This window comes from Haliotis cracherodii, unplaced genomic scaffold (genome assembly GCF_022045235.1).
Source record: "Haliotis cracherodii isolate W230 unplaced genomic scaffold, xgHalCrac1.p SCAF_5, whole genome shotgun sequence".
Taxonomy (NCBI): Eukaryota; Metazoa; Mollusca; class Gastropoda; order Lepetellida; family Haliotidae; genus Haliotis; species Haliotis cracherodii.
The window spans coordinates 54,486,193-54,499,167 of NW_027266308.1; the positions used below are offsets into that span (position 1 = coordinate 54,486,193).

Here is a 12,975-nt window from a genome sequence, read left to right on the forward strand (position 1 = left end):
AGAACACACCAATTTAAAGCGTTATACATGGTCCACGAATCCTGCTAAACTGAGACGAAACGAGTGGAGTTGTATAGAATACTAAACGAGCTCCCGCGTAAAACCAATTTTATGAAACGAGTGAATAGTTCTGGTGTTTGACGAGCGAAAGCGAGCAAGTTTAGTATTTAATTTATTACTTGCCATTTGTAATTTTTTGAATAGGCAGACACCTTCACGATCCATAACGTAACCCATTTGTGTTTAACAGAATAATACTTCAAATATTGGCACATATTAATTTAATAACACACAGCGGTCCACCTTTAGAATTCAGGCGTCCGTTCCACAAAGTTATCGTAGCACTAAGGTTATCGTAACTCCCATACTTTAACAGAAACTCACGACTGTCGTTGCGCTACAATCCGATCGCCTTGTGGAACGGGACCACTTTGCACCACAAAGTTTAAAGTCACGTCACAATACACTATGACGTGATTTGTGGAATTTTGTGGTAGATCCACCGGCGAAACAATGCCATTTGACGTCAGCCTAGCAACGGGGTTGTTGAGGTTACTGAGTGTGCATAAGCTCCTCTCGGTGATCTATCATCTCCTCACACAATGTCGTTGAATAAGCCAAGCGATGTTGAGAGCTTTCAATGTTTGTTAGTGGAACTTGTTCCCGCCGTCCATAAGCACGCGCTTTGGTATTACACAATGTGTAATACAGCTGTATGTTTATTGAACAGGTGATCTCTTCACGGGCAAGTAATAATAACAATAATATGATTGGAGGCAAACATTATGTTATGAGTGAGTGAATGAGTGAGTGAGTTGAGTTTAACGCCACTTGGAACAATATTCCACGTCGTGTTATATCACATCGTGTCAGCTTAATGTGAGAGGAAAGCCCGAAGTGATTCAGGTCTTAACCTTCTCCTGGACACCTGTAGACCCTTGCACGACCATCAGAGATGTCCAGATGAAACCTGGACTCATCTGTGAACAGTATGCTGTCCCAGTCTTGTCTTCTGAACATAACATGCTGTCTACACAAAGATAGGCGTGAACTGGCACCTTCGTTTTGCGCCCTTCGTGTTTGCAGCATACCCACGGCGCGTAGAGGTTGATTTTCAGCAAGCTGTGGCATTGATTTTTATGAGCACAAAAATGATTGTGTGCTGTTCACATTCTAAAACCACGTGCGTGAGTAACATGCATCAACACGTAAATATACAAATTGTGCACCGTGCATGAACATGCACGTGCAAAATGTAAATAACGATCTTTTAAGTCGGGGAGATATTTATTATTGAAACGTGTATTATTTACTTTTTTCGTTAGTATATATTGTATGATACGCTCGACTTGCAATTACTTATATATATATATATATATAGATATATATATATACATATAGATATATAAGTATTACTTATATATACCATATATATATTATCTGTGTGTGTGTGAGTGTGTGTGTGAGTGTGTGTGTGTGTGTGTGAGTGTGTGTGTGTGTGAGTGTGTGTGTGAGTGTGTGTGAGTGTGAGTGTGTGTGTGTGTGTGTGTGTGTGTGTGTGTGTGTGTGTGTGTGTGTGTGTGTGTGTGTGTTTGTGTGTGTGTGCGCGCGTGTCTGTAAGCTAAACAATCATTGTGTGCTGTTCAAATAAAAAAACACGTATATGGGTATCATACTCCCGACAAACACCCAAACATCCAACCGTACATTAATATCAACCTGCAAATTGAATCACGACAGATTCAGGCACTTCTGAGAACACAACTTAAACGCACCTTAGATCACAGGTTCTTTCGTGACAACTGCTACTGATAAGACTAAAGATAACCGCAATTGTCCACGGAAAAACACAACAATGGCGAAAATGGTTGTATTGATTACCCTGTTATTTTCTTCGCTTGTTCGTGGACAAAATCTTGTCTTAAATGGTGACATGGAGTCCTTGACCCACTGGGATTGCTGGGGCTTCAACTGTGAACTGACCACTGACCATCATAGTGGACATCATGGCATTAAAGCTACAGGAAGGTTAGTGTACAAGAAAGACACATTATGTCTGGTGGCCTCTGTTCTCTTTAAGGGCGGTGATAAAAGCGTCAGTTCGTCACGCCGAAGTCCCGTGTTTGATTCCCCACATGGATACAATGGGAGAAGCCCATTTCTGGTGTCCCCCGCCGTGATATTGCTGGAATATTGCTAAAAGCGGCGTAAAACCAAACTCACTCACTCACTAGTCGCCTTAAATACACATGAACAGGATACAAGATGCTGTAGATGCACATATATCTAACATATTAGATGTGTAAATAGGACATTCTTTGGAACTAAATTGATCAAGTTTGATTTAGCAGGCATAAAAGTGACTTTTGACTTATTTGATTAAATTTGTTCGAACTAGAAACCCTTTAGTATCGCGATAATTGTCAACACATGTGGTTATGTTCTTGTTTGTTTAGCATAACACATTCTGCAATTTGTATTTCAAACAAAGTTTATTCGATTCCCCACGTGACTTCCTTGTCCAATTGTGCTTTCATCTTGTTGAAGCTATGTAACACTTTGCTATGATAGTTTTGCTTTGACTGTTTGTCTGACGAGGCATGACATAAAGAGTCTTCGAACTATCCGACGTTAGGACACCTACAAGTTCGTAATAAAGCGAACCTAGTCTTTTGATTTCTATCACTTGCAAGCTTTCATCAAGTTCTGAAGTATGGCTAACGTGAGTGTAAAGGGTAAAGAATTGATTGTTGCAACTTCAAGAAAACGTAATGATGAGCAAGCAATTATGACCCAGATGGTGTTGTGTAGTACATATGTACACATTTCCTGAACTTGGGTAAGGGCTTGGCAATGGTCAACATTTCAGAAACAGGCTGTCTGAAACATCTTTTATCTCAGTCTTTTATAGGTCATTTGAATGTTTCATTTTTTGATGGTGTTATTAATGAAAAATAGAATATAATATGTATAAGAACAGGTAATGTTATGATCAATCTAATTAAAATCAGATCTTAGTTCACGCTACCGCTAAACAAAGATCTGAGGACATCCAATTACGGGTCACGTCAGACCAACCTTTCGCGAACTGTGACCGACCAATTGAATGACTGACAAGAAGTCATGGTGGTCTAGATTGTATGGATTCAGTCGTTAAGCCCGTAACTATCGTTCGGAATACCCCGTGTTAAACTTGTCAAGGTTGCATGATTAGAAATCACATTCCGACTGTCACTTTTATGATATATAAGCGACGCTCTGATTGGTCGGATGAAATGTCATTCTGACGTGACCCCTAATGGGATGTCCTCCGATCTTTGTTTAGCGGTATCGGGAACGAAGATCTGATGTTAATGAGATTGTTTTACGATAAGCCTCGTTTATATGGTTGCATGTGATAACTTTCCCAACAGTTTTTCAGGGTTTCTACTTTTTTTAAATGAGCAGATGTAGTGGGGCATACTTTGTCCTTATCGTAGCTTGGCCCTTTCAGGACGATGTACTACATGGGTCCCTCGCAGATACTGACCGGCGTCCACCCTGGTGGTCGGTACTGGGTGGAGGGGTACGTCAAACTCCTCAACGACGAGCAGGGCAAGATCGGGCAGAAGGTGGACCTGGAGCTGGCTGTAACCTTCACGGGTGTGTGGCATCGTAGACTGGTGTACTCTTCTAGCCTGTATCGTATGTGTGGTAATTAGGTGTATGGACAATCGCCGTTGTCCCAAATCACCGAAAAGAGTGAATGTCGTCTGTTTTCAGGTAGCAGAATGATTAACTACATTCAACTCTGTGAACACTAAATTACACATGAAGGAGGTGAGGTGAAACTTGTCATGCATGTGTGTGTGTTTGTGTGGCTGCTTGTACTAGTCCGGACTGATGCCGATTTATAGTGCTAGCTCACTGAGATACCATGCCGCAGTTTAACATGAATACCCCACTCAGACACAGTATACTGAGTCCGAGCCGACCAGTCCTTGTTTTAGCCCCTTAATGCCGAGCGCCAGACAGGGTAACAACAAGTACTATCTTTCAACGTCTTTTGGTATGACGCGACCGGGGATCGAACCCCGGACCTTCCGCTCTCCGGGCGGACGCTCTACCACTAGAACACATGAAGGATGTATATGGTGGTCCAAGGTCAGTCGAAGCACGGCCTTGACCTCCCTAAAGGGCCTGTCACACCAAGCCGATTTGGGTCGCCGGAGCTATACCGAAGCACAAATTTGGCGATTTTCGGGGATCGGTACTAGTACGGAAGCGGAATATCATATCACTAAGAACGGTAGTACATCGTCAGGACATCTTCAGAACATTGGTGGGCGACGGTAGAAATTTTTGAACATGCTAAAAAATGTCCACCGTTGCGCTGCCGGAGCGAGCAACGGGACTACAACGGCAGTACTCCGGTTAGACTAACATTTAGTCTATGAAATCTTATATTACACAATATCCTTCTTGACTCTAAAAATATATTTTCCCCCTATGCTGATTTCATGTGGAATGGAGCTAGCTAGACTTACTTTTGTATGCGTTTCTAGATTATTTTCTTTCATAAAATAAATATATTCCACAGTCATGGTGCAGGACTATACTCCGGTATGACTTCGTTAATGTCGGCAGAGCACCGCCTTATGGATCACCCCGTACTGGTACCGATGTGATACCGTAGTACTACCGAATACCACCGAAGTAGCAGCGATTCGCCGCCGATGTGATACCGGAGCTCCACCGTCACATCGGCAGCGGAACCGTATCACTCCGCTATAGCTCCGGTCAACGGTAGTACATCGGTATAACATCGGCGGCGCATCGGTAACACTAAGGTGACAGAAAACAGGTTTTCGGTAGCACATCGGTTCTGACATCGGTATCACAACGGGAACGACGGTACTGCATCGGTATTGCTACGGTCAATTTCTCGCCGGAGCTCTGCAGATTTTCTCGCCGTTGTTAATTTTTTGCTCCGGTTTCGTTCCGGTGAGGTACATCGGTAGTGTGTGACAGGCCCTTCAGGTTTCTCTATGAACGCTTAAATATGACCTAGGTTCCAGAGAAGATCCTTACTAGAAGCACTACCTAGGTTTCCGAGGAGCTCATTACTAGAAGCACGACCTAGGTTTCATAGGGGCTCCTTACTAGAAGCACCACCTAGGTTTCATAGGGGCTCATTGCTAGAAGCACCACCTAGGTTTCATAGGGGCTCATCACTAGAAGCACCACCTAGGTTTCATAGGGGCTCATTACTAGAAGCACCACCTAGGTTTCCGAGGAGCTCCTTACTAGAAGCACCACCTAGGTTTCATAGGGGCTCATTGCTAGAAGCACCACCTAGGTTTCCGAGGAGCTCCTTACTAGAAGCACCACCTGGTTTCAGAGTAGCTCATTACTAGAAGCACGGCCTAGGTTTCCGAGGAGCTCCTTACTAGAAGCACGGCCTAGGTTTCATAGGGGCTCATTACTAGAAGCACCACCTAGGTTTCATAGGGGCTCATTGCTAGAAGCACCACCTAGGTTTTCGAGGAGCTCCTTACTAGAAGCACGACATAGGTTTCAGAGGAGCTTCTAACTAGAAGTACGACCTTGGTTTCAGAGGAGCTCCTTACTAGCAGCACGACCTAGGTTTCCGGGGAGCTCCTTAATAGAAGCACGATCTAGGCTTCAGAGGAGCTCCTTACTAGAAGCACGAGCTAGGTTTCCAATGAGTTCCTGACAAGGTGTACGACCTAGGCTTCCGGGGAGCTCCTTAATAATGCATGACCTAGGTTTCCGAGGAGCTCCTTACTAGAAACACGAGCTAGGTTTCAGAGGAGCTCCGTACTAGAAGCATGACTTAGGTTTCAGAGGAGCCTCTAACGAGAAACACGAGCTAGGTTTCAGAGGAGCTTCTAACTAGAAGTACGACCTAGGTTTCAGAGGAGCTCCTTACTAGAAGCACGACCTAGGGATCAGAGGAGCTTCTAACTAGAAGCACCACCTAGGTTTCAGAGGAGCCCCTTACTAGAAACACGCCCTTGGTTTCTAAGGCGATTCCGAGTAGTCCTTCAGTTCGAGAAGGATGCAAGATTCACCTTCCCACATGTATAATTTATATATTACTGTTAGACACGTGGGAACAACAGTTTGACATTGGGTTTGTTTTCAGTCTGTAAATGAACCGTTTGTTGACAGCTAAAACGTGACTGTATTTAGCTATAAATCAATTTGCAGGCTTGGTATTTATAGGCTGTGGGAACTTCTGTACAGATACTAATTTATGTTTCAGATGGCACCATCAGCTACATCCCTGTTGCATCTCAACCTCTTGTCAGGGCCAGTGATGGCTGGGTACAAATTATCGGCGACTTCAGTGCGCCTTCTAAAGGTACAGTATGATGTTCATATAGGTTTATGAACTCTGGAGTCTAGCTACTTAAAGATTTCTGGGCCTCCTTTTCAAGAAAACAGCGTATTTCGGCCAATCAGATCAGTTATCCCGTCAACTTTGTTGTCTGTTTCAGCCATAAAGAACACTCGGATCTACTTCCAAGGAGCGTCGGCAGGTGTCAGTTTCATCGTTGATGACATGTCAATCACGCCTATTGTAGCCAATCAGTACTGGAGGGCGGAGTCAGACAGTGTGATAGAAAGGCTCCGAAAAAGTGATATCAAGTTTGAGTACGTGATTTTAAGAGTGCTTCCGCTTTGCTTTGAATAGCTTTGTTGGTGCTAACACAGTTTGTAAGTCATTTTAGGCTTATTATTTGCACATTTATCAATAATGATAAAACAACAACGATAAATATATGCATGTCCTGTAATAAAATAATTTATTTTTTACTTATGTTTCAGATTTACCTTGGAAAATGGAATCAGTTCCAACCAAGTTGAAATAGATGTAAGTTGACAGACATCTGTCCTTATTCTCGCAACGCTATGCCATGCCTAGGTGCATTATAAGAGATAAAACTAAGAGAGGGTTTTTTACATATATTAGGCTCAAAACAATGTTAAAATAATATATTCAAACCTAACGAGAAGTTCACTTCAAAATGCTATTTTAAGGATTTGGTTTCAGGGCGATTAACCTGTTTAATGTAAAATTGACGTAGCCAAACTGACGTAAGAAACCGCAACGGATATAAGTTATACACAAAAATGTATTCTTAAAACCACACAAAGAGCTATCAAGTGTATATTCTCCAATTAAATAGGGTGACCCGACAAATAGAAAAATGTGTCTCTTGACGACAGGAATTCTAAACATAACTAATATTCACATCGCAACGTAACAAAAGAGTCGTACCTACCCTTAATATTGAGAAGGACAGGGTGGATCGGAGATACGTCAGCAGGCAGTACATTGAAAACCATTGCGACTAGACCGGAAGTATATTGGTCAGTAGAATGGTAACGATATTAGTATATTCCCAGATTATTCAGACAAAGAAGTCGTTCCCGTTCGGCACCGCGGTCTCAGCTGACGATTACGTTCACGGGGACAGCCGTTACCAGGACTTTATCAACAAACACTTCAACTGGGCAGTGAGTGAAGCGTCACTCAAGTGGGATATCATGGAACCTGCCAAGGTAGGGGGCAGAATACACTAGTGGTGGTGGTGTTGTTGTTGTTGTTGGTGGTAGTAGTAGTAGTAGTAGTAGTAGTATTAGTAGTATTAGTAGTAGTAGTAGAAGTAGTATCAGCAAAGTGTAATATAATCAGGATTGGAATTTACAAAAATTAAAATAATAATCATAATTATAATTATAATAATAATGGCAGAAGTAGTTCGAATATTAGTAGTATAGTATTAATAGTAGTAGTGGTGATGGAAGTGGTAGTGGTTGTAGCAGTAGTAGTATACAGGTATGTTTCTACATGCTACTACAGGTATACATATTATTATATTATATTTCCCCTCCATCACCTACTCCTCCTAATGCGATAGAGTTGAACTAGAATATTTGATATCACGTATGGTATAACTGACCTGATCTATAGACGATTGACTAAACTTATTTTCAGGGACAAATCAACTACAAACGTGCTTTCGACATGATATACAAGTTACTTCAGAACGGGTATGAACCATATCTACACAGCACATCATTGGTTTTATTTCTGCTGTAGTCCACTATAATCTTGTCACACAGCAACACGAGTATTCAGCATGTATGAAGTGGCTTTGGGATGTCTTAGCCACACATGGGAAAGCGTTTAAGTTTTAATTTCAAAGATGAAAAGGAAAGGAAGAGAAAGGAGTTTTGTAATGAAACATGTGTATTAAAAGTGTGGAACCATTCCCATCCCAAGTATGTCTACAAGAAAACAGTGTAAAGTGTCTGAGCACGTATTTATGTCCAATAGGGGCGGTGGGGTAGCCTAGTGGTTAAAGCGTTGGATCATAACGCCGAATATCCGGGTTCGATTCCCGACATGGGTACAATGTGTGAAGCCCATTTCTGGTGTCCCCCGCCGTGATATTGCTGGTATATTGCTAAAAGCGGCGTAAAATCAAACTCACTCACTTTATGTCCAATAACCCAGTATACACATCAAGTTCATTATCAGACACAAAGTATGTAACGCATCAATCAATCTTTCAGCAAGAAGATTCGCGCCCACAACGTTGTATGGTCTGAGCCCAAGTATGTGCCCCAGTGGGTCCGAGCCCTGACTGGCAACACGCTCAAGAACACCGTCCAGCAACGCATTCAGGACATCGTGGGCAGGACGAAGAATCTGTAAGCTGGACAGTTGTTCAAAGAAATTCGTTTATTTAAACATACAAATACAGAAAGTATAATATTATACAGAGGCCATAAAATAGATCTATTTTATTGTCTCTGGTATATACTTTCCTATGATCTACTGGTAGGGCCAGAGTTGCGTCCCTTTGTGTCCAAGTTTACACTTGTTGGTTCAGATCAATATACTTTGAGCTTATTTCGTTTTCTAATTTCAGAGTTGAACACTGGGATGTTGACAATGAGAACCTCCACGGCTTCTGGTTCCAGGACACTCTTCACGACCGAGACTACAACCTGGACATATTCCGTATCGCCCATCAAGCAGGTCCTAATGTCAAACTCTTCCTCAATGACTACGACGTGGTGGCTCTGGGATCCTTAACAACGGTATTAACTCAGAACTGTCCTCTCTTATCACACGGGATCTTCGCTCGGGTGAAGCTTTTGGGTAGCCTTGTGATTGAAGCGTACACACGCCACGCTTTAGACCCGGGCTCGACTCCCCACACGGGTTCAAAGTGTGAAGCCCATTCTTGGTGTCACACACTTTGATGTAAACTGCTGGGCAAAAGAAAGTATAAACCCATATTTGATACAGACTAAAAACAAGAAATGATATTCGACGGTTATGTATCATAGTTGTGTGTTGGTCCTTATAAGGTATCGTGTAAGAGCTATTGGTTCGAGACTATCTCGTGCAGACTCAGGGGTTTGAGAGTATCGCTGTCTCTACTCTATATAGAAACGCCCTCTCCGCCATACATATACAGTCTAAACAAGGCTCTCACTCTAGGAGCAATACTAAACCCACAAAATAAGCTAGAAAACTTCGAGGCCTTAGGCGTATTCTTAATCAAAACGGAACTAATAAAACGCATCTAAAAACACTTTAATCCAGCCAAAATTGCTGAGGCAGAAGGCGACCTCTTGAACACTTAAAGCAACAACCTACTATATATAGAGGGGCGGTGGGGTAGCCCAGTGGTTAAAACGTTCGCTCGTCACGCCTAAGGCCCAGGTTCGATTTCCAACATGGGTACAATGTGTGAAGCCCATTTTTGATGTTCCCCACCGTGATATTGCACGAATATTAATAAAAGCGGCGTAAAGCCATATTCAATCAATCAATTTACTATAGAGACGCATGCCACTCGGGGGCCATGTTTAAAGTGTGTGAACACTGGCTCGACGATGTATGTGTGAAATCTGGGGGAAAAAACTTAATGTTTCTTCAAGACATGTTTCTGTTCCTCATGAAGAATTGAGACTCTACAATCCTTAAGTTTACAGTATTTCAGCCTAGTAACGTTTTGATAAATAGTGATCGTAATTATTTGGTCAATTTTTCAAGTGTATACTTTCGTTTGCCCAACAATTCAGTTAACTTATTATTTAGTATACATGTATATACGCCGGCAAGATATACAGTCGGACTGTACTGTGGTTTGCAGGCTTACCGAGACCAGGCTGTTAGGTTTAAGAATGCCAATGTGGGACTGTACGGTGTCGGTGTACAGTGTCACTTCACAGCCAACACCGCACCCGACCCTACACTGATAAAGGTGGGTACTCTGTAAAGGTGTATGTGTGAATGTCTGTCTCCAGTCCGTATGTTAGACTGCCCACCAGGTCTCGCCAGTGTCCTGTCACTTCGGCTGTGCATGCGTTTGTATGCCTCTGTATTTTCATTGTATACCGATTAAGTGTGTCCATCTTTGTGTATGTCCAGCTTTGTGTATGTCTTTGTTTATGTCACCATGTTTTCTGTCTGACTTTTCCTTTGTGTTTTCATCTCTAGATCCGGATGCCCTATCGTTTTTTTATTTTGTATGACTGTTGGTAACTCTTTTGCCCCCCCTCCCCCTTTAACACACATCCCTACTCTACCCTAAGCACCATAAATTATCTATCCACGCTGTTAATCTATCTTGTGAACTTTTACAGAGTTTCGGCCTTTGTCTTTTTAACGAAAGTGTAAACGTCAACGTCATGATAGTTAATAACATTTATTTTTAGACAACCCTTTGGTCAATTGAAACTTTTCTTTACACGACCGACAAGAATAATTCAATCCTCCCATCGTCATTTCTTCAGTACTGATCACAGACTGATAGTAGAGCCCCAGTAGCTACTCAACTCTTCCAGAAACATCTTGACATCATATCTGAAGCTGGCCTGCCAATCTGGGTGACAGAGTTCGACGTCATGGCAAGCGACGAGCATACCCGGGCAGACTGGTACGAGACCGCTCTGAGGGCGTTCTATGGCCACCCAGCTGTTGAGGGCATCATGCTGTGGGGATTCTGGAGCAAGAAACACTGGAGAGGGGAACCGGCAGCCTTGGTGTCTGGAGACTCCTTCACAGTAGGAACTGATGCATCTCATGTACCCTCTCCTCTGTCATAATTCTTCTTCTCTCTTGCACTCTGTAGTCATTTAGCTCTCTTTAAGTTTCTACCCCTTACCAGTCGTCTAAGGCGCTGCGATTCGCTGTGCAGAGTTGCGTCTCTTTGGCACGCCAGAAACCTATGATTGTGCGTTCGAATCCCGGTTCGCCCCGATTATGTTTCTAGGTTTGTTAGCACCATACCCGTGCTCGTGGGTTTCAACGAAGTGGTAAAAGTCTGAGACCTGCATCACACGCCGCGATATAACTGGAATACTGTTAAAAGCGGCGCTGAACCCAACTCACTCACTCACTCACTTTTCTCTCTACTCTCTGATAATACTTATAATCTCTTGTAATCTCTACTCTGTTAAACCTTCAGCTCTCTTGTAATCTGTACTCTCTCAAAATCCTACTGCTTACTTGCACTCTGTACTCTCCCATAACCATTCTGCTCTCTTGCACCATAAACTCTCTTAGAACCCTTCAGCTCTCTGACACACTGTGATCTCTCATAATCACTCTACTCACTAGATTTACTCTTAATAATGTCTTCATTAGACATGAACTAATTATAAGCTTCATTCGTATTTGTTCGACTGTCATATTTATATGTTAATATCCTGAATGTACTATCGCGATGCCGAGCATCCTGTCCGTCGTATAGTGATGTGGCTTACATTTCAGTTGAATGCAGCTGGGCAGAGGTTTCTCCACTTGACTGAGGACGAGTGGATGACCAAGGAAACACACAGACTTGACCAGTCCGGAACCTCCTTCACCACCCGCGGTTTCCATGGAGACTACGAAGCTGTGGTCAAAGTTAACGGAAAAGAAGTTACCTCCCTTAGACAGTACTTCACACTAGAGTCATCCCCAAAAGCAGTCAGCGTGCATGTGCATCAATAGTGGACAGTGACAAGCCGTTAGTCCGGGAACCCGCCTGATTACAGCTTGGAATGTTAAAAAATGTGCGTGTACAGACTCCGGATCAAGGAGGTTCTCTATAATTATTAACTCTGAAACCTGTTTTTTTGTTCCCATTTAGAAGATATAAAACTTTGATGACACTTTGTTTATTCTTGAGCATTAATACAGTCAACACCGTTGTGTCGAACTTTCTTTGTCTCGAAGTAAAAGCGTGATCCCTGCGTATTCCTTCTTTATAAATCATTTTCGGTTGTGTCGGACCTCGGCTAACTCGAAATATGTTCTTAGGCCCCCTTCGACTTCGACACACACGTTGTTTGACAGTAGGTAAATAGATCAAAGCAAAGACCATACTAGATGGGTTAGTGATGCAGTCTCAAAGTCGATTCCCCTAATGGATGTATATGATGAGGTTTGTCGATGGTGTCTCACATCGTGGTGATGCTGGAATATAGTAGAAAGAGGCGTAAACACGCTTACTCACATATAATACATCAGAACTACATCCGCCTTGTTACCAATCGATCAAACACGCAGGCATACTTCCTACCTATTGGTCCCATCGAATTATATTTTAACAACCCTTTTAACAACAAGGAGATTTTGCTGCGAAACTTGTCTCTCGTGAAGATTTTAAGTCAGTGCCATTGATGACATGGGACAAGAGCTTGGACATGTGCTTCATCACACATATGGGGCTGGGAGGAGTTACCTCCCTTCAGTCGCCAACACCAGTGACAGACCCAGTGTATGGTTAAAGGCAACGAAGAGATTTTATCATCCCAAACTGGCTCCTACAGGAGATATCGCTTGGGTGAGATATAGAGAATCTCACTCGAGTGTATTTTTATATCAAATATATCAACGCCTGTTGATATCAAAAGACACGCAAAGCATTGTGATGCAATTTCATTGCAGCGATATAT

The 12,975-nt window shown here is 42.7% G+C and overlaps 1 protein-coding gene across 1 annotated transcript; it reads left to right on the forward strand.

Annotated features, from left to right (window-relative positions):
* Positions 1–1,843: 1,843 nt before the first annotated feature.
* Positions 1,844–12,192, forward strand: LOC139442710 (uncharacterized). Its single transcript, XM_071223592.1, has 12 exons — positions 1,844–2,028; positions 3,494–3,642; positions 6,269–6,367; positions 6,504–6,660; positions 6,835–6,880; positions 7,417–7,572; positions 8,009–8,064; positions 8,590–8,727; positions 8,949–9,120; positions 10,185–10,295; positions 10,879–11,097; positions 11,807–12,192. The coding sequence occupies exons 1-12, from the start codon at positions 1,856–1,858 to the stop codon at positions 12,026–12,028; spliced, it is 1,698 nt and encodes a 565-aa protein (XP_071079693.1). The 5' UTR covers positions 1,844–1,855; the 3' UTR covers positions 12,029–12,192.
* The last annotated feature ends 783 nt before the right edge of the window (positions 12,193–12,975 follow it).